At 52.0% G+C, this 20,757-nt stretch overlaps 1 protein-coding gene across 1 annotated transcript in view; it reads left to right on the top strand.

The window, feature by feature from the left end:
• Nucleotides 1–5,132: 5,132 nt before the first annotated feature.
• The window catches only part of QSOX1 (quiescin sulfhydryl oxidase 1), a 35,541-nt gene continuing 19,916 nt past the window's right edge, over nucleotides 5,133–20,757 (top strand). The window contains exons 1-3 of the mRNA XM_042924745.1: nucleotides 5,133–5,700; nucleotides 12,405–12,505; nucleotides 20,666–20,711. Of these exons, the coding sequence (XP_042780679.1) occupies nucleotides 5,133–5,700; nucleotides 12,405–12,505; nucleotides 20,666–20,711 (715 nt within the window). The remainder of the gene's footprint in view (nucleotides 5,701–12,404; nucleotides 12,506–20,665; nucleotides 20,712–20,757) is intronic.

Raw genomic sequence — 20,757 nt, 5'->3', positions numbered from 1 at the left:
GGAAGACTGGGCACTCAGGGTGTGGTCTTCTTGCTTTTGACCTCAGGCCTCATTTGACAACTTGCAGGTCCCCAAAATGTTTCATTCCTGACATTAGTCAGAGAGCCCAAACAAGGTCTTGAGTGTATAGACTTTTATCTTCATTCTACTTTAAATAGTTTCCTTCTGGGGGGGGTGGGGGTGGGGGAGGGAAGGGCAGTGTGTGTGGAAAGGGTGGGGGTGCCTGTTCCTTCTGAATTGCCACCAAGTGACCTAGGGACTGGGGAAGCTCTACACGAACACTGGGTTCGGCCCCAGATATCCCATTCATACACGTCCCCGTCTCAATACTCCCACAGTCATGTTGGACAGCCCAACAAAAATGGAGTCTGCCATTACCGGGCTGTTGAGGAAGGTCATCAAAAAGACGTGACTGTCGACCGCCCCATGAGCTGGCCCCCGGGCACTCAGAGGTTCCTCATCCCCTCCCCTGTCCTTGGAACGTGGGCTCTCCTTCCTTTCCCGCTCCGAAGGGCTCCTCCAAGGACACAGTCTTGAGATAGCGATGTGGTGTGAAGAACACCAACATGGTTTATGTGACTGAACCAGTTAGAGGCCTCTTAAGATTTGGCAGGCAAGCGCAGGAATCCATTAGTCGTGCTGCCGCCCAAGACAAGCCTCACATGTAAGTTCCCTTTACTTAATAGAAATGCCAGCCTGCCTCTTGCTTCGGTCTCTCCCTGCCCTCCAAGTACAGGGTTTCAGATTACTCCAGGGAAGCTCCCGGGAGGGTTATGAACCCATACTTGCCGTGTGGTCTCAAGCGAATCCCTTCACTTTTCTGAGCCTGTGTCTTCTCTACAGATGAGAATAAGGCAGCCGGACCAAGTGCGAACAGTGTGAACGAGGAGCCCAGAAGGAACTGCTTAGCAGCCCTCTTCCAATGGCTCTCTCTCTCCAGTGGTCAGGTGGATGTCTGGCCCTCCCCTCCCGCCCAAGAGACTCACAGAAGGATGGTCAGGGATGTTTGTGTTTTCTATTCTCATTTCTAAGGCCTCAAAGACCCGCGTTTAGGGACCCTGTTCTAGGGTATTCTCTACTAGTAGTATTTTCTCTCCTCTCCACCCTCTTCCAACCTGCCTTTTGTCTTGGAAATCAACTTCTATGGACGATAGCCAGGGCCGCCCCCACCCCCACCCCTTCCAGCTTTGATTGGGTTTGGCCAATGGGAGGCACTGTTAGAGGACTAGAAGAGAAAGAGGTAGTAGAGGTGAGACTCTCCTGGTGCCTCACTGCTCTCCCCCACACTTCCCTGTGTTCCTGGCAGTGGTGGCATTTTGCAATTACAGCTGTGGTTGGGTGGCCCCTCTTCCTTGACCCCAGCTCCCACAGGTTTTCCTCACAAAGTTCCTTCACCTTATCTCCCCCAGTGGAGGGGCACTAAAAAGATTTCTTGCTGTTGTTAGTCACGAAGGACCTCACAGCTCTTGTCAGTTCCCTTCACCCACCTCTGTAGACAGTCCTTCCATTAATGAACCTTCGAATGTGGTTTCTCTTTCCTGCCATACCTAAACGACACAGAATCTTATACCTCTCTCTCCGCTTTCAGAATTGGTATTCTAACCAGCCCTGACTATTCAAAAGTTCATCTGTAAGACCAAGAGGTGAGTCTTGAAGGGACAAAGCAAAGGTCCCTTGGCTGCTAGGCAGTTGCCTTCTAGCTAGCTGCACACACCCTTTCTCATGCTCGGTGCAGATGAGTGAGTGGGAAGTCATCTAATGGTCTGCTACCGGGTGACATGTTTTACCAAACACAATCCTGTTGCTCACCATAATTATCTGTATTTGTATGTAAGCTGCATTCCTCTGACCATCTGTCTTATTTTGGTTGACAGACTCCCAAATTCCCTCTCTTTTATTCATGCATAATACATGAATGATTCACAAGTGGGAAAGTCAACAGGGCTCCTTCTACCTCAGTCTCCTCATCTGTATAAATGGGATAATAATACTATCAACCTCATAGAATTGGTGTGAGGATTAAATGAGTAATGTCCTTAAGTGTTTAGAACAGCAGGTGCAAAGTATTATCTAATACTCTCTCATCTGGTTCCTTTGGCTCACTTTCCTACAGCTTGTATGTAGGAAGGGGAGCAGGGGACCTGAGTAGGAATTCCTAAGTCCCCCCACTTTCAGTGTTTTCCTCCTCTTTCCCCTCCCCCCTCCATACCCCACTCCTGAGTACATCTCCTTCTTTGCCATCTTTTTATCCCAGGAAGCTTCTGGAAGGGCAGCCAGCACAAGTTGATTCTTATGTTTTCTGCTTTCAATTCTAGACCAGTGGTTTTCAGACGGTGGTCCGGAGAGCCCCAGGGCTCCCAAGAAGCCCCACAGACCACAGAAAGTGGTTATCACTCTAGGTCACACCCTTTAGCTTGCTTTTTTATCTGTTCAAGTTTCCTTTCAAGATTCTGTTTGAACACAGGCTTCCAAGACGTGAAAAAGTTGAAATCCCTATTCTGAGATACTGAAGCCCTAGATATGACAGCTCTCACTCCTAACTTCTTTGACCCCATTGCCAAGCAACTTTCTCTACTTCATTCAAATAGTTTGGGTTCTTTTCCATTTCTGATGCTCTGAAACAGATACGTGAACAAGCAAATCTTTGTGTACACATCTGCGGTGTCTCTCACAGGTGCTCAGCATGTTCAGCAGACATTGTCTCCTTAATTCTCAGGCCTCTGGGGGAAGATAACTACAGCACTGTTTAACAATAGACACACTTAAAGGCACTTGACTTTTACTGGCACCCAATCCAACCACTGGAATACTTCCAACCCCAGGAATCAAAAGACTATTAGGACTCTATCCTGATGACCCTGGGCCACAACTGGTCCTAATGGCTGCTCGGAGTGAGGGAAGTGGGGTAGCAAAAGCTGTTCAGGGACCGGCAGGCAGGGAGGAGCGCTCAGCATCTGGAATTGGCTGTGGGAGTTTGGGGAGGTACTAACACTCCAAGCGGTCAACATATAATTTCTTTATGCAGTTCAAGACTCTGGGCATTGAGACTATGAATACAGGAAAGGAGCAAAAGCCCTAACATCCAGATCTCTGCCTGGAATGCTCATATCCCAGATTGCCACAAGGTCCCTCTCATACTTCATTTGGCTCAAATGTTACCTCATTAAGACTGTCTTAAGACTGGGGCAAGCGGTGCCTGGGTGGCTCAGTTAAGCTTCCAACTTCAGCTCAGCTCATGATCTCACAGCTCGTGAGTTCAAGCCCTGCATAGGGCTCTCTACTGTCAGCGTGGAGCTGGCTTTGGATCCTCTGTCTCCCCCTCTCTCTGCCCCACTCTCACTGTCAAAAATAAGTAAACATAAAAAAAAAAAACAAAAAACAAAAAACAAAAAACGACTGGGACAAGAAAAGCCCCTACCTGGGTTCTGAGCTCTCTGGCCCACTTCTTTTTCTTTCTTTCTTTTTAAATGTTTATTTATTTTTCAGAGAGAGAGAGACAGAGACAGAGACAGAGCAAAAGCAGGGGAGGGGCAGAGAAAGAGACAGAAACACAGAATCTGAAGCAGGCTCCAGGCTCTGAGCTGTCAGCACAGAGCCTGATGCAGGGCTCAAACCTACAAGCCAGGAGATCATGACGTGAGCTGAAGTCTGACACTCAACCAACTGAGCCACCCAGGCACCCCTCTCTGGCCTCTTCTAACCACACGCCTTTCCACAGAGCAAGAAGTCCATGCACCATGGGGATGTGCCCACCCAAAGCTTCTGCTCGTCACCCCTTCTTAGACAATATTGTGCGTACCTGAGACCCTAGAATTCTCTGTCCCGATAGCACAAGGCCAGCTTCTAGAGACTGTGTTGGCTTTTCCGTCCTTTGGAGGAGCCAAGGAACAGCTATTTGTAGGAGGTGTGGATGTGCAGATCCAGATATGATAGTGTGGGTACATGGCCCCTTGAAGTACGGGACAGAGCTGGAGTACAAAGAGTAGGAGGAGGAAGAGTAGGAGGAAGATCGAGGGCCAGGGACCGGTTACCACCTAAGCCACCCCATTCTAGTGCACATCTTGGAGGAGTCCAAGAATTCTAAACTTAAATTTGGCCTTCCAGATTATGATGAAGGTATACTTGTCACAATGAAAGGATATGAATTTTACATACCAGTTTCACTTGGTTTGTACTTTTTCAGTACATACACATACGGTATGTGGGCCTCCATTTGTGCCGTTGACCATGGCCCTGTAAATATTAGGGGTAGGCCCATCCCCGACCACGCTGTCTAAAATAAAACAGCACTTCCTCTGTCACTCTATTTCTACCCTAGTTCTTCATAGCATTTGTCACCATCACATCTACATTTACTTGTGTATCATCTCTCTATCCCTATCCTCACTAGAATGTAAGCCCATGACTGCAGAATCTCAGTTTTGTTTACTGTCTTATTCTTAGTACCTAGAGCAGTGTCTGGCACAAAGAAACCACTCAATAAATGTTAAATGAATAATGAGTCCAGTCCCAGATGGCTCACAGATGAGTGAGCTAGCCCACAAACACAAAGGAAAAAGATGATGTGAGACAACCCTCCCAGGAGCTCTCTCTCCCTGTAAAATAACTCAGTCTAGGGGCTACAAATGTGACCAGGGAAATAAATTAACCATTAACACCTTAGTACACACAGACACAAAATTAGTTAGAGGGTTACTTTTGAGAGGGACACTTGAGTACAGAGGGCTTCTAGTAGGCTGGGGAATTAGATGTGGGGGTCCACTGGAGGAATCCCCTCATGACCTTACCAGGGTGGCCAGACCTGTGTGCTGAGGATACACTGATTCCACCGCAATGGCCATGCCAATCCAGCCCAGCTTAGTGTGGAGAGGGGGCTTCTCATCCATGATTAGAAAGCCCTCAAATACGGTTTCCCTTGGATGGTCACAGACCTCAGGGGTGTGGGCACATCTCATCCTTGTGGGGTCATGATGATCACAGACTCAGAGACCTCCCTCTTCTCTCTCACCTGCTTCTAACTCATGTCTTATTGCGTGGAGGGATCCCCAGAACTCTCTTGGTACAGCGTAAATCGATCCAATCTATTCCAATTTACGCCTTTTCCGTTAGATACGAGGCTCGTGAGAAGCCAAATGACCTCCTCGAGTCCCCAACAGCGACCGGAACACCGGTCGGGGCCTCTGCAGGGCAAACGCCCCTCTCGTGGAGGGCTGGAGTGGGGGGCTCCAGGGCCGGGGTTGCGCTCCCCGCCCCCTGCCGCCGAACACTCTAGCGCTGACTCCGAGGCCTCGGCTGACCACGGGGCGGGGAAAGAGGCGGGGCCGGACCTAGGGGGCGGGGCCCCGTGGCTCCTCCCCCCCACGGACGCCGGAGGAGCGGCGGAGCGGCCGGGCGCCGACTCGTCCGAAACTGGTGCGCAGTGGTGGGCGCCGCCTCGGAGGATGGGCTGGTGCGGCCGCCGCTCAGGGCCGTCGCCGTCGCTGCTGCTGCTGCTGCTGCTGGCGGTGGCCGGCGCCGGCGCGGCCCCGCGCTCCGCGCTCTACTCGTCCTCCGACCCGCTGACGCTGCTGCAGGCGGATACGGTACGCGGCGCCGTGCTGGGCTCCCGCAGCGCCTGGGCCGTGGAGTTCTTCGCCTCCTGGTGCGGCCACTGCATCGCCTTCGCCCCGACGTGGAAGGCGCTGGCCAACGACGTCAAAGGTGAGAGGCGGGCCGGAGGGCCTCTCGCGCCATCCCCCACCCCGGCCGACCCCCTCCACCTGTCGGGCCGAGAGCCTCTCCCACCGGCCCATCGCCTCGCCCACCTCTTTCTCTCGGCCGCTTTGCACTTCTCCGCGGTTTCCAGCCCTCGACTCCATTTTTGGCTCCCGCGCCTCCTCTCTCCCTTTGGCAGGTGTGCCAAGCTTCTCTCCCCTCCCGGCGGCCTGGGCCCTCGCACCTGCTCTGCTTTTCTGCCCGTCTTCTACCGGCTTACTGCCCCCATCCCTGCGCCGGGGTCCTTTGTTCCTCCGATTGCTAGGCTGACACCTTACTGCCTCTTCTACAGTCGCCTGTGGCAGTCCACTTCCTCTCGCCCAGGGACCCGTCTCACCTTCCTACGGAGTTCTTCCGCTGCTGTGGGATCGGTACTAAGGACAAAAGGAACTGACATTCCGTCTGCCGCCCCAACAACCCCTTGGCTAGTTGACCCAGCTGCTACTTAGACTTCTTTTTTTAGCTCTACTTTGGAGACAGCGTTTTCCTGCCTGGGTTCCAGGCCTCTCCTGACCTGCTGCCTCCAGTTAATTAGCTTCTGGGCCACATCCTTCTCTCTCTTCCCCTTGGCCATGAATCCTTCCACACCCTTTTGCTTTAACCAAAGGAACCCAGAGGCCCCACTGAAGACAGCCTCTCCGTATGTGTTTGGCCCTTGCTCCACGTTCTTGTTCTCTGGCCTGACCATATTTCCTTGATTCTAAGAGTCCCTCAATTGTGATACACCCATTCATTTACTGACAGCCTGAGGGGCAGAGAGATAACAAGACCACTAAATGTATAGAGATTTAAAGGCGTGCTCTGTTGCAGAAATGGTAAATTTTTTAAAAACTTAAGACTAGAGCTGAAAAAAATATGGTCATAATAGTAATTAATATGTACTGAGTGCTTACTGTATGTCTGACACCTCCCTGGGTAAGTACATAACATGCACTATCTCGATTTCCTTTCCACAGTTTAAAGATCTCTGTGGGTTCACACGTCTGCCTCACCCAGGTAGTAGGTGTTTGGTGGGTGGGGTGGTAGTGATTGGCTTCTGATTTGCTGCCTCCGAATGGAGCTACTTCCTGATTGTGGTGCTAGGGCCCTCGCAGGGCCCCGGACTGGAAATGGTCACTGACTGAGGGCATCTTGGGGAATAGGCCTCTTTCTAGAAAGAGAACTGGAACCGCTGTTTCCTCGTTGTGCTGTTGGTATTTCTTGATAAACTCAGCCATTCGTGGCGGAAAAGTGCATTTGTAGGTGTTGGTTTTCAAACCGAGGCCACCACTCACCGTGAGCAGCTTGCGTAGTGGCGACTGAAGTGGCGAGCTGGAAAGATGCATACACCTGTTAGCCACGTGGTCCCAGAATGTTATTTTTGACAAAACCGATAAACTGTTTTACCTCCAGTGTACATGTAGACGCGTGTCTGCATGCCTCTCTGGTCCCATCACCGGAATGAGCCATTTCTCAGCAGCTCTTCACACTGTTTCAGTGATGTCAACACATCTGGTCAGGGCAGAAGGGAGGAAGAAGAATGTTGAACATGCAGCCGGAACACCTCAGGGGACATTGAGGGCCTGAAAATCATAAAAATCCCCAGATCAGTTTCCATCTTGAGGCCGTGAGAGGTCTTTAATGGCTGCAGATGAACCCAGCCTAGAAGAGTCTTCTATCTTAAGAACGTTGGAGGGAAGGGTTAGCTTCCAGCTGACTCATATGTTTGGCCTCTTGCGACCCAGGGTTTTCCAATGAATTGCATAGTCAGACACTGACCCAGCTTACTCCTGGATGAGGGTTGCCACTTCCAAAAGGGGTCTTTCCCTAGTGTACAGAGGGACAGCCTCCCCCTAAAAAACACCAATCATAACTTAATCTGAGGAAGGAAAATGAAAGCCTCAGAGTCTGAGGAGATGAATCAGTCAGTGGTAAGTGGGAAATTGAGGTGGGAACCGGAGGTCTCTCACGAGCCACGGGGATGGGTCAGCCCCCTTAACAAGATCCTGTGGGAGGATAGCAGTGGCCGAATCTGGTGTCAGCCTGCAGTGATAGAGAATGCCCCTACTCCAGTCCAAGGGGGAGGCCCTGCTGGGAAGCCAGGGTTATTCTCACATCACCTCTGTATTCCCGAGGTTCCTTGAGAAAATGGTTGTGGGCCAGCAGAAGGCTCAGACACCATCATGGGCCTGTGGGAGTGTGGCCCCTGCCTTCTGCCAATGGGATGAGTATCTGGGGTAGAAGCAGTGAGAGTGTGGAAGGCCATGGGGGGAGAGAAAAAATTTGCAACCCGGCCCAGCTGGCCTCAGGCATTTCATCTGACTGGCTCGGGCTCATTTGTTCAGTGACTTGTAGGATAGGTTCTCTGGGGCAGTCATTGCCACGGACTAGCACACTGGCTTCGAAAGATCTGGCTCATCCCTTTCTATTCAGGAGCAGCTCTTATTGTGTCACTATATGTTTGGGAAATTGATTGCATTCATTTTAAGTCTTCATTACTCTTCACTGGCTAATCAATGAGTAAATATTTGTTGAGTGACCTCTGTGTGCAAAGCATTGTTTACATTGCAGTTTGGGTTTGGGAAGTGAGCTACACACAGCAGGAGAATTGGCCACAGTAAGAAGCTGTGTTTGAAAAGGGACAAAGGAGTGGCTCAACCATTTCTTGTAGGAATTGAGGGAAGGGGGAAGTCACAGGAGGCTAATCTGGTCACCAAAGGCCATCATTTAAGCAGTTTTCACACTTGCCTTATGCCAGGCACTTTGCTAAGGGCCACTATTACATATAATCTTTATGAGAAAATATTGGAGCAGTCGATTGTATTTTGTTTTTAACAGATTAAGTAACTTGCCCAAGATAGTACAGATGCTGGAGGAGGTTCGTGAGCCCCTCTCTCTCTCTCTCGAGCCCAGGCAGGTGGAGAAGTGGGTGAAGGAGGGAGGGTACAGGTGGGAAAATGGCCCCTGCAAAGCCATGGAGATGACATTTATAAGGCATGGATGTTTGAGTGATGCTGAACAGCATTGGTTTGCCTCTTTTTTTTTTTTTTCGCATGGTGTAGACCACCTCTCTTACTTGTACCCCTGTGATGCCTTAGTGCAGAGTCTGGCACAGGGTAGGAGCCCGCTGAACACTCATCCAGGCCGATGGCATGAGCCTCATGGGATTCCAAGAGAGAATGTAGTGACTGGGCCTTCTGCTGGTGCTGTGGCTCTTCTGGACTTAGACCTGGAGTGTCAGCCAGTGTGAGGGCTAGGGAAGGCATTTGGTCTATCCCATGACCTCACTGCCCAGAAGTCTACAACAAGGAGGCAGGGGTGTGGTGGAGACAGCATGGCACTGGCTAACTCCTTGTCAGGAGGACTCCTGGAGAGTTGGATGGGGGTCCAGTTCTGACCACTCGACTTGACTGGCTCTTGGTGGTTTGGGTGGGTCTGGCCTCTGCCTTAATAGTGGCTTGCTTAACACGCAAAGGACTAACGGCCATTTTTCTTGGCGAGAGTTTGCCATTAAGCGCTTGAACAGCTGTTGGAGCTGGAAAGGAGAGGAGAGACCATCCACCCTGGCCCCCATTTGACCCGGGAGGCCCAGAAAGAAAACATGGGCAGCTCTTGGTGCTTTGGCCACTTATAGCCATAATCAAGACATGTGGCTCTGGGTCCATGCCCCTTCCTGGACTGGTGAGTGGGGGTGGGGATACTGCCTAGCACTCCAGAAGGAGCCCATGACCCCCCTTACTATGGGTGTCTCTTTACTCACCACCTCAGAGACCATAGCTGTCCTAGTTATGCTTGTGTCCCCATCCTTCCCTTCTACACTTGCTCATTTACTCTGTTGTTAATAGAGAAATTACTTCGCCAGGGCAGTAATTGCACTAGGAAACTTTTTTCTCCCCAGGAGCGGGGCTGGTCTGATAACTGCTAATGTTAGGTGTTAGGCCTGCAGATTGCAGTGTTTAAGTCACCTGACACTTTAAAAAGCCTCCCTCGCCCAGTTCTCTTCCTCTTTGACAGGAGTGCACTTTACTTAAATGCAGCTTTGAATTACCAGTGGAGCACCCAGATAACAGCACCCTGTTCCTTGGACTGTTACTAGAATGATGAGTGTATCAAACCAGATCTTTATATGTCATTATGGCTCATTAAGGTATTGACATTGATATTCCTGAGAAACCTTCCTTAGCTGACACTCTCGGCACCTGACTGGCCTCAGCCTACCCCTCCACTTCCCCCTGTGGCTGAAGAGGCACGGGTTCCATTTCATGGGGGGAAAGAGAATCAAGGTATAAAGAGAAGGAGTCAAAGGCCTGCTCAGGAGCGAGGGTCTGAGAACTCCCAGGCATCACCTTTCCCCCCTGTCTCCACTACTAACACCCCCCTCCACCCCACTCCCTGGGTTTTCTGGTTGCCAAGCCAACAGAGCAGCTCTCTGTTCTGTCTTGGGCCCTCTTGAGACCAGAAGAGAAGCTCAAATCCTGGGTTCAGATCCCAGATCTACCATTGATTCATGTGTGCCTTGGGCACAGTTCTCTGATCTTTGTCTCACAGTGGTAGTTGCACATTAACTAGATAAATTAGGCACACAATGATCTCTTCATAAACTCTGTACATGTGATATCATCATCTAAGAGGAGAGTCTATGAAAGCGACTGAATGTTTGGGTTAAAGAATTTATGCTACTTGAAGACAGCATTGTGTTTACGTTCTCTCAAGGTTGTGATCAGAGCCAAGAGCAAAAACAGAAGGGTAATATCCTGACCCTGGTGAGGTGGAAAGGGAAGGGAAGTGGGTTTGAGTCGGGTAGCCTTTGGACAACTTGGAGGCCTCAGTTGCTTGCCTCATTTGTAAGGTGCGGGGAGTGATGCCCCCCCTCCAGTGGCCGTGGTGGAGACAGGGTGTGTCATAGGCGCTCACTGAGCACCAGCTTTCTGTTCTCTCCCCTCCCTGCCCCTTCAGTCTTCGTGTCCCAGGGGCAGTGGACACTGACTCTGGTCCAATGGATGGTGGCCTGTACTCTTGGAGAAGAGGGGAGCAGTTGAGGCCTTCAGTGCTTGGTCACCCTGCCAGGTGACTTTGTGAGACCCCCGCCAGGGGCCCTCACCGGTGGAAGGACACGGAAGTGCTTCTCTTTCATGTTTTTGTCTAATTGGCTTACTCCTTTGAGAGTAGCCAAGTCTCCCCACACAAGGTGAGCAGAGCCTGAGATGCAGAACAGAAGGCGCCAAGCCTTGAGTGTGCCAGACGGCCGCAGGAGGCGACCTGTGCTTCCCACTCTCCCTGGGACTCCCTTGGGCAAGGAAGGAGCCATAGGAGGGAGGCCTGGGGTGCTCTCGTCTGTGATCCAGGACAAAACCCTGTACCTGGGCAGCTCTGCTCTCCTTCACAGGTGGCTGGCTTTAAGCTCGCCCCCTGCCTGGGCCTGCTAGACTGAGGCAGAGAGCAGAGAGCAGTGGTTCTGGCCCTGGAGCCGCTGAGAGCCAGGGCTGATCCTGCAATGCCCTGTAATGCTGTCAGTGCTCACTGAGGACAGTGGGGAAGCTGGGCAGTGAGGTTGCACACATGAAGAAGCACTTGGGGCGGACAGGCTTGTGACTGTCACAGAGACACGAGCAGGGCTCTGAGCTTATTGCTCACACAGGCGCCTGTCAGCTGACTGATAGGCTTCCACTCAATTTCTGCCCTTCCGGCGAAGCCTGTGCTTGGTCCCCGGGGCTGGTCTCCCGTGTGTCCAAATCCCATTAGAGCTCTGCGCCATGTGGCAGGCACCAGTCCATCGCCACCTCACGGCTGTGTGGCCTCACGTGTGTGTGTATCTTGCCCTCCAGCCAAAGCAGCCTCAGTGTAACGTGGAACCTTAGCAGGGGGACCCGACCTGGAACCAGAGCTCGGGGGGCCTGCCTGGTAGAGAAGTTTGTTTGCTCTTTCACAGATCCTGGGCTATGGCCCAGAATGGGGCCATTATTTTCTCTGCCGGTGAGTTTGAGCGGAGGGGGGACTTGCAGCCTGGGGCCTGTTGAAGGAGCAGGGTGCCCAGGCAGCTTGGGAGCTGTTAACCTTTCCAGACTCTGGCCTCAGGCTTCTTTTCCTGCGGTTCCTGGACTCCAGGTGCCTTTCCCTCCCTCCCCTGGGTTTCCTGCCTCCCTGTCCGGCGGGGGAGCTAGTCCTCACCACCCCGTGTGCCGCCCATGCAAGCCAAGCTGGGCCGACAGCCAGGACCTCTGGCCGCAGAAGCCTTCACTCAGCGTCCACTGGGGAATTCTAAAGCTCCTGAGGCATGTTCTTCGCCCTTCTGGAATGGATGCTCTCTAGAGGGCAGCAGGGACAGAGGCAGTGCCAGGGCTTGGTCCCAGGGCGTTCAAGATCATCTCATATTTTTTGTCATCCCCCGCAGCCTGTGTGCCCCTCCCCCACCGCAGAAAATGGAGGAACACAGATACCATTACAGGACAGTGTTGCCTGAGCTGTTTAACCGTGTCCTAAGCACTGGCCAAGTACAGGATAACCAGACTATTTCAGAGACCCCTCCCGAGGAAGGGGTGACCTTTTCTCATGAGAGCCTTAGGGGCAGGTACTCTGGGCATTGGTGAGGGTGGAATGTTGCACTTTGGGGGTGAGCAGGCGGAGGTCCCGGTCCCTCTTACTTCACCTGATTTCTTTGCTTTCCCTTTCAGACTGGAGGCCAGCACTGAATCTCGCCGCGCTGGACTGTGCTGAGGAGACCAACAGCGAAGTCTGCAGAGACTTCAATATCCCTGGCTTCCCGACCGTGAGGGTGCGTGACAGGGAGGGGAGAGAGGGCATGGCACTGGCGGTGCATGTTGCCCACTGCTGCCCCGTGCTGCCCTGGCATCTGAGCTCCGTGGTGGCCTCTGATGCCTCTGGCCTCGATCCGCTTAAGTCATGGCCTCTGGAGCACTGTTCCTGTGCTTGATGAGACACCTGTCGTAGAGGCAGAAAGGGATGTGAATCGGGAGGTTCGTTTCGTCTGGCCAGTTCTTCCCTTTATAAGGAGGGGAGGGGCCGATTTCAGCTGCTCTGATTTGAGCTGTGAGGTAGTTATCGCCTAGGCTGGTGAGAACCCTCAGCCCCCAGGATCCTCTTTCCAATTCCTCTCCCTCCCGACCTCCCTCCCGATCAGAGGTCTGATCCAACCCTGTAAAACCCGATTCAGGCTCTGACCCACCCATGGGCAGGATCAGACTCAAGGGGCCTGATGATCCTCTAGAAAATACCAGCAAGCTTCGTCCTCATCAGGCAAGTGCCTTGAGACAAGTAGCTCAGAAGTGACCTGCCCGGGTAGCCTCACCCCCTGGTCAAATGCTGATGCCTCAGGCAGCAGGGGTCCCCATCATGGGAGCCATCACACCCAGCACATGAGGGCTCTGTCACCCCAGCTCTGGCTGAAAGTAGCGTGAGCTCTCCAGTGAGGCCTTGCCTGGCAACCTGCCCACTGTGGGGCAGCAGCAGCTTAATTAACATCTGAACAACTTCCAAGGCTCTCAAGTAGGAGGTTCTGGAAAGCCCAGAACAGCAAGGTTGTGCCGTTATACTTAGTGCCCAGGGCTCAGCCCTGGCTGTAATCCAATTAGTTTGCTTCCAATTTAAAGAATCAGAATCTCTCTCCCTACCTCCAGCTATAAATAGTAAGCCTCCTTCTACCAGAATGGCATCTAGAAAAGCATTTCTTCTATAACCACTAAGAATAATCAGGAAAGACCTCTGAAGGTTAAAATGCTAAGCATTGTCCTTAGAACAAGGTATCTGAACACAGCGGCCTCAAGTTGCAGGCCGACCCACCAGCCATATCTCAGCCTAATGATTCCAAGAGAATTTGTCTGGAAAACAAGGCTCCGGACTCCAGCAAGAATGTCCAGCTCGACCTCTATGTGACCTTTCTGTTCCTCACACCCATTGGAATCCTGCTAGGTTCAGGGTTTCCACAGCCCCAGCGAGCTCCCTCCTACACTCTTGTTACCATTTGGGGTCAGGCCTAAACCCCAGGTGTAGCTGAGGCTAGGCCTGTCTGGGGAACAGCGTGGTGAGCCAACACCTCCTGCCATATCATTTAGAGGTGGCAGTAAAGAGATTGCCTATCAGTCATCCCTTTCAAGTTAAAGACCTCCCTGGCAGGGCCACTGCTTTATCCTTGTCCTGAAATATGTAACTGAAAATACTCAGAATTACTGTACAGGGATCTCTGTTACTTTTGCTGAGCCAGGGTAAGCAGCCCAGTGTGGAAAGCTGTGGGAAGACCACCGTGGCTAGAAGAGTCCTCATTCACAGGCTCATACTTCTGTCAGTGAATACTGGCCACAGGGGTCCAGCCCCTGCTCAGCCCCTGGGAAAGGGATTGGCATTGGTGCCAGGGCCGCGTCAGGATGTCCTGGCAGGGTTCTGTGGGACCTGGCACCTGGGGCTTTGTGTTTCTGCCCGGGGGAGGCTGGGGCTCAGTGGGTATGAGGGAGGCGGCTCAGGCAGTCGGGAGGTCCCCCATAGCTCCCAGTGCCTGGCCTGCCTGTGTCACGCAGCACACGCAGCCCAAATACCTCAAGAGATTAATCATCTCCTGCACCGCCCAGCTGGCTGTGGGAGGGGAGCTGGGAGAGAAGGCCCCACGCTGGTCGTCTTGACCTTTCCCAGCCTTCACACGGGCAGTGCCTGGCTGGGCCTGGCAGTCCAGTTTCAGCAGGGAGAGACACTCAGTGTCCTGTTGTCAGGACTCTGGCCCAGGTGGTTCTAGCTTCCGATGGGTCTCTGCTCTAAGGCACTGGCTTTCAAACCTTTTTACTGTAACCTACAGTAAGATATATACATTTTCCAATGACATCCAGAAGTTGATTTGTATGTGATCACTAAACCAAAAGTTTCATAAAACAGTATTTATTCTTCCTAAATGCAGTGCATGCTACTATTTTTGTTCCATTTATTATTTTTTTTAACTCCTAGCTGTGATTCGCTAAACTGATGTTCCATCTTACTACTACGCTGCTTCAAAGTTTTGGAAAATTCCAGATCTCCAGAAATTCTAGCCCATTCAGAGTCTGGTGTGCCTGTGGGCATCGTGTCTGGACTCCCTAGAGAGCAGAGCAGAGGCTAGAGGTCAGCCTGGCTGCCAGCAGGCCAGAGAGATAGCCCTGATGCCCTGTCTGCTGCCCCCCCCCCCCCCCCCCCGGGGCTGGACCTGTCCACACTCCTGCCTCTAGAGCCTGTGAGAACTCCTGTCGCACAGGGCAAGGGAGAGTGTTGCTGGTGTGATGGAGGCAGACCCACACAAGAGTCTGGCCACCCCCAGTTACATGTATCATTGTCCCTTTCTTCTCCCTCCTACCCCTTTTGTCACCATTAGCAAACAGTGAGCTTCCACTAGCCCAGCCTGTGTAGCAAACATCTGGCCCTGCAGGGCCAGCTGGCTGTGTCAGGTGCCTGTCAGACTGGAGCCGGAGCCCAGCTGGAAGAAAACAAAGGTGTGGGGGAGGGAGGGACTAGTTGGCAACAGGTTCTGGCTGGCACTTGGAGACCTAGAGGCTGGATCTAGTGGGGAGGGGCTCTGCCACGGGCCACAGTAGTGCTGTCAGGAGATATTCCATCAGGACCCCTTGTAGCCAGAAGCCCATCAGGGGCAAGATTACAGAGAGCATCAGCATTGGGGTGGAAGAGGACGGAAGTCTCCCCTTTGCAAGATTCTGAGGAGATACTTCACGTGGGTTCAGATCCTGGTTCCACTGCTTACTATATATGACTCAGAAAGTTGTTTAACCATGCCTCAGCAACAGGCCTCATTTTCCTTGTCTGTAAAAACTGGGATGCTAATATCTCCACCTAATAGGACTGTGGCCGAGCGTGAAGTGAGGTCTTACACGTGAGAGTGCCACAGCATTGTGGAGTATCACGTGGAGTTCAGTAAATGTTACTTGGCTTCCTTCCCATCGTCCGGCCTCCTTCCTAAATCATCCTGTGGAGCTCACGATGGCTCCTCTGTGGGCGCTGCATTTAAGGCAGTCCTTCCATCAGCAGCCCTTGAGTGAATGTTTGCTGGGCGCACTGCGCTGTGCTCACCATTGTGGGGGAGACACAGAGAACTCAGCAGCTAGGTAGTGGGCAGTGAACGCCAGAAGAATCGCCTGGGCTCCCTGAGCCCTCTCCCTAACACATCAGAGAGGTTTCATGGAAGAAGGGGACTTCCACTTGGTATTGAAGGACGTGTGGGCTTTGGCTAGGAGAAGAGGAATGCAGCCAGAGGAGGAGGTAAGAGCAGAGGCCCTGTGTGGGCAGAACCGTGTGACATGTTGAGAAGACTGGTCTGGCTGGAGCAGAGGCTCCTGGGCAGGGCTGAGGCAGGGTGGTGGGGCCCAGGAATGGCAGGTCCCTGAGTTCAAGGCTGGGAGTGTGGACGGCCTGTAGGGGCACAGAGGCTGGGCTGTTACCTTATGTGGCACTTGCAAGAGGGTGGGGTGTCAGGGAGGGGGACTCCTGGCTCTCTCAGGAAGAAGGATATGAGCCCCCAGTCAGCAGTCACCGGCTCTCTTGTGGTCCCCTCCACAGTCAGGCCCCAACATAGCAATGGTTAGGCATATGGATCCTCCTGGGATCACCATAAGATATTTGGAGACCGGGTCATTTTCCTTGAAACTTGCCTTAAAAGCTTGGATCCAATGTTATCGATGGTCACCACTGGAAAGTATGCTTTCCATTCAGCCTTATTTGACCCCTAGAAAGGCAGTTACTCTTGATATTGGTGTTGCTTCTTGACAGATTGATAAAGACCTACCTGCTGCCCCTTGGTCTCCTGCCTTTGGGGAGATGGGGAGGTCTTCCAGGGGCGCAGAGTTGGGGAAGGGTCCTGCGTGAAGTGGCGGGAGGAAAGGGACCGGGTGCCGACTGCTCCTGGAAGAAAGAAAACTCACTGCTGACATCTTAATTACCTGTTTCCAAGAGTTGTGGTGGTTTCCCTTGGGGAGGGCACACGCCTCCTCCAACAGCTGACTTAAGAAGGATGCATTTTAATAGGAGGACAAAAATGTGCCCTGACTAGATTTTAATATGATTTTCACATGAGCATCTAAGATGATCAAAGGGCAGAGGTTCTCTGCTCAGCTGAACAGATGCCTTCTGGGAACTTCCATGTTCTCGACACCGTGGGGCTTGCAGAGGTGCCAGAGTACAGTCCTCTACAGTCCAGAGAAAGTTCCGGTTTCAGGCCTGTCATAGCTGAAGTGTAGGGAAAGGGGACAGTGGGGGTAAGTTTGGGTCAGGTCCTAGAAGGCCTCGGACCCAGTGAGTTTAGCCATTATTCGTTGGTAGTGGGGAATCAGGGGAGAGATTTGCAGGAGAATGACATGATCAGACCGGAACTGTGCCACTAAGCAAAGGGGCAACGAGGAACAGAGTTGGAGAATGCAAAAATTGAGTGGATGAAAATGTCTGAGCTCACAGAGGGACAGGTGACAACTGTTGCATTAGGCCAGGAAATAGGTGGTAAGCCCTGGTCTGGACAAGGGCAACTGGCCCAGACGACTGGTGAAGAATCACAAAGGTCACATTCACAGAACTTGTCCTCTGACTGGCTGATGGGGTTAGGGGGAGGACGAGTTGCTGGTCTGGATAATGGGGGGAGAAGGATGAGCATGGGATGAAATAAGCAACATAAATGGAGAAACAAGTTGGGGGAGGGGTGCCTTAGAGAGTTGGGGGAGGGGTAGCACCTGGGTGGAGGGCACCAGGAGGAAACGGAAGTCTAGGACAGGTGAGGACCTGGACAGAGGGTTCAGATTGCAAATCATTTAGACCAAGTAGATGACATTGGCAAGGGAGGCAAACAGTAGGCTTATTCACTCATTCATTTGCTCCTTTGTCCAAAAGCATGGATTAACCTCCTTGTTTTTGACGATGCCTCCCAGGGCTTTTTATAAAAAAAAAAATTTTTTAATGTTTGTTTATTTTTGAGGGACAGGATGTGAGCAGGCAAGGGGCAGAGAGAGAGGGAGACACAGAATCCGAAGCAGGCTCCAGGCTCTGCGCTGTCAGCACAGAGCCCGATGCGGGGCTCGAACTCACAAACCATGAGATCGTGACCTGAGCTGAAGTCGGACGCTTAACAGACTAAGCCACCCAGGTGCCCCTTTCCCAGGGCTTTTTAAACAGAAGAGTGTCAAGAGCTGATGCATGGCTAGAGACTGGGTACAGGAGATGGTGGGGGCAGGGGACACGAGAGAGGAGTCCAGGGCGAGGCTAGGACAAGGGTGAAGGGAAGGCTGTGAAATGGCGAAGAAGGCCTGGTCGGTGTCACGCAAATCAAGGGAGATGGCAATGTGAAGGCCAACGAGGAGAATGTCAGGAGTATATGGTACAAAAAAATGGCAAAACCTGGCCATGGGGGCAAAGCAGACACTGCAGAGGAAGCAAGGAGGCGCTGGAGAGGTCATTGGATTGGCCAAAGGGGTCAGCTGAGCAGTGGGGGCACAGGCCACAGGCCACAGCATGGGAGTGAAGTGAGGGGGCAGCCGGAGAGGGAGAGCGGACCCTGCTTTGGGAAATTTGGCAGTGCTAGGAAAACGGGAAATGCAGTAACTGGAGGAGGAAGGAGGGCGTCTCTCTATTCTCATCCCACTTCCCTTCCTGCCCTTTTAAAAAAAAAAAAAATTAGGAGGATTGGAGTCTATTTGTAGGCTTAGGGAAGTTGCTGGCAGAAAAGGGGAAAGAGATGAATTGATCGGAAAAAGTTCCTAAGAGCATGAAGTTGGGAGCTGGAGCCCCAGTGGCGACATTGTTCTGGAAGGTAGATGGGCATCTGAGGACAGAAGGGAAGGCTGTGTAGTAGCACAGGGGCACGTGGAGGGACGTGGGAGGTCTTCCTGGGGGTGTGTCTTGGGTCCCTGCATTCCCCTGGGTCAGTCTTGCTGGGGCTCCTGTCTCACTCCCTGCTGCCCATGGCCGGGGCCTTTAGAAGTCTCCGCTGGGGTCCAGGGAGGGTGCCTTTTGATGGAGGTAACATGCCAGCCCCTTTTAATAAAGCACCTGCTCAGACCTGGGTGACCTGGTGGTTGATGAAGACAAGTTGCCACACTGCTTCTCATGACTGAAAATAACACCCGTAGCAGTGACGGTCCATAAATGCCTTAACATGCTTTCTCTACTCGATCCCATCGCAATTCAGGAACTTTGTGATTGTTCTTACAAGTGTTAGGATAACGTATAATTTCACTCAGAATTTGTTCAATAACTGCAAAGAACATTGTCATACATATATGTGGCAGGGCGCCTGGGTGGCTCAGTCAGTTAAGCGTCCAACTTTGGCTCAGGTCATGATCTCACATTTCATGAGTTCAAGCTCCGCATCAGGCCCTGTGCTGACAGCTCAGAGCCTGGAGCCTGCTTCGGATTCTCTGTCTCCCTCTCTGTCTTCCTTTTCCCCACTCACAGTCTGTCTCTCTGTCTGTCTCTCTCTCAAAAATAAACATTTAAAAATGAAAAATAAAAATAAATATATGTGGCGTGTATCTGTGGATGGTTTTCACCTAGAATAAAAGTTCATATTAATGGACTAGAAAGAAAGAGGATAAAGCAGTTAGCAGGAGTAGGAGCCAGGTGAGGTCAGAGGGAACAGGAGAAGGTTGTAGATGGGAAGAGGTGGGTGGCTTCTGTGCATCTTTGTGGTTCCTCATGTGGGAGGGTGGGCAGGTGGCCTGTTAGTTTTCCGCCTACAAATGGCTGGAATAAACAAATGCTAGCTGGTCAGTGTTTCCTAGTGTTTAAGAGGTGGAACAAGGGAAGGGGATGGTAGTAATCATGCAGTTAACACTTATTCGTTCCTTACTGTATGCATCAGACACAAGCACTTAGATATGTTATCTTTGACTCCTCACAGCAAATCTTCAAGGTGGATGGTGTCATCTCATCTTAAAGATGAAAAGGGAGAGGGGGGCTAATGGATTGCCCAAGGTCACACAGCAAGAGTAGCAGAATCCAGGTCTGGTAGACCGCAGGGCCCGTACTAAACCACCAGCTTGGAATAAGGCCGGATGGCCGTACTGTTGCAGGCAGAGGCCCAAAGAAAGCTACAGGTGGCCCCGGAGGACCTCAGGAAGAGGCCTCTTCCTGGCCAGCAGACTCTCTCACAGGCCTTTAGGTAGCTGTCTGTCTGTCAAGACAACTGAACTTTGTTCCCTCCTGAGCCCGGGAGAGCACAGGCCAGAGTCCTGCCAGTGGTCTTGCCACTTACACAGAGGCCCACGTCCTGAGGAATTGTCCTCTGTTCTCTCTGTCCTCTTGCCCAAGGAGGTCATTCTCGCTCCACACTGAGGCTGGAGTGTCATTCGCGTAAATGGGAAAAGAGGACGAAGTGGTGAATTAAATTGGCCTGTCTGTAACAAGACTTGTTTCTTCAGGGGCTTGGGCCCACCCTTCAACAGGACCTGAACTGGAGACCCCTCCCCTCGTGGAGTGTCTGCTGTGCCAGGCTGGGAGTTCTCAGTGGACAGACAGACACCAGCCTCTAAGGACAGACTGCCTCAGAGGGTTGCTTACATTTTCTGGGGGAAGTATGACGTGACTTTGTTTTCTCGGTTGGGTTTGCCTCATCCTTTCATCCATGCAGCGGATATTTTCCAGTCACGGTGTGCTGGGTGCCGGTGCTTAGGGAGACCGTCTGCCTCTAGTATTGTGCGTCCCTGGGTGCATCAGAGCTGTGGGGGTAGGGATTGGGTATGGAGACAGGGAAGACAGGAATCCGTGTCCAGCCCCAGGGGCAGAAACCGTCCTGTTCTCCTTTACAGATGAGGAAACTGAGGCTCACAAAAGTTAAGTAATTTTCCCAAATTAACCCCCTTGAGTAAGTAGAGGGTCTTAGACACGGATCCATCTGGCACAACAGCATCTGGCTGTTGTGGTCTTAGCTCCGTGTGTTACTGACTCTCGCCTGTATGTTTGCTTCCAGTTCTTTAAGGCCTTCACCAAGAACGGCTCAGGAACAGCACTGCCAGGTAGGTGTCCTGGGTCCAGTTGTCCATGGTCTTTCTCTTTTTCTTT

This window comes from Panthera leo, chromosome F3, assembly GCF_018350215.1.
Source record: "Panthera leo isolate Ple1 chromosome F3, P.leo_Ple1_pat1.1, whole genome shotgun sequence".
NCBI classification, from domain to species: Eukaryota; Metazoa; Chordata; class Mammalia; order Carnivora; family Felidae; genus Panthera; species Panthera leo.
Note: the sequence above shows the minus strand (reverse complement) of the source record. Positions and strands in the feature narration are given on the sequence as shown.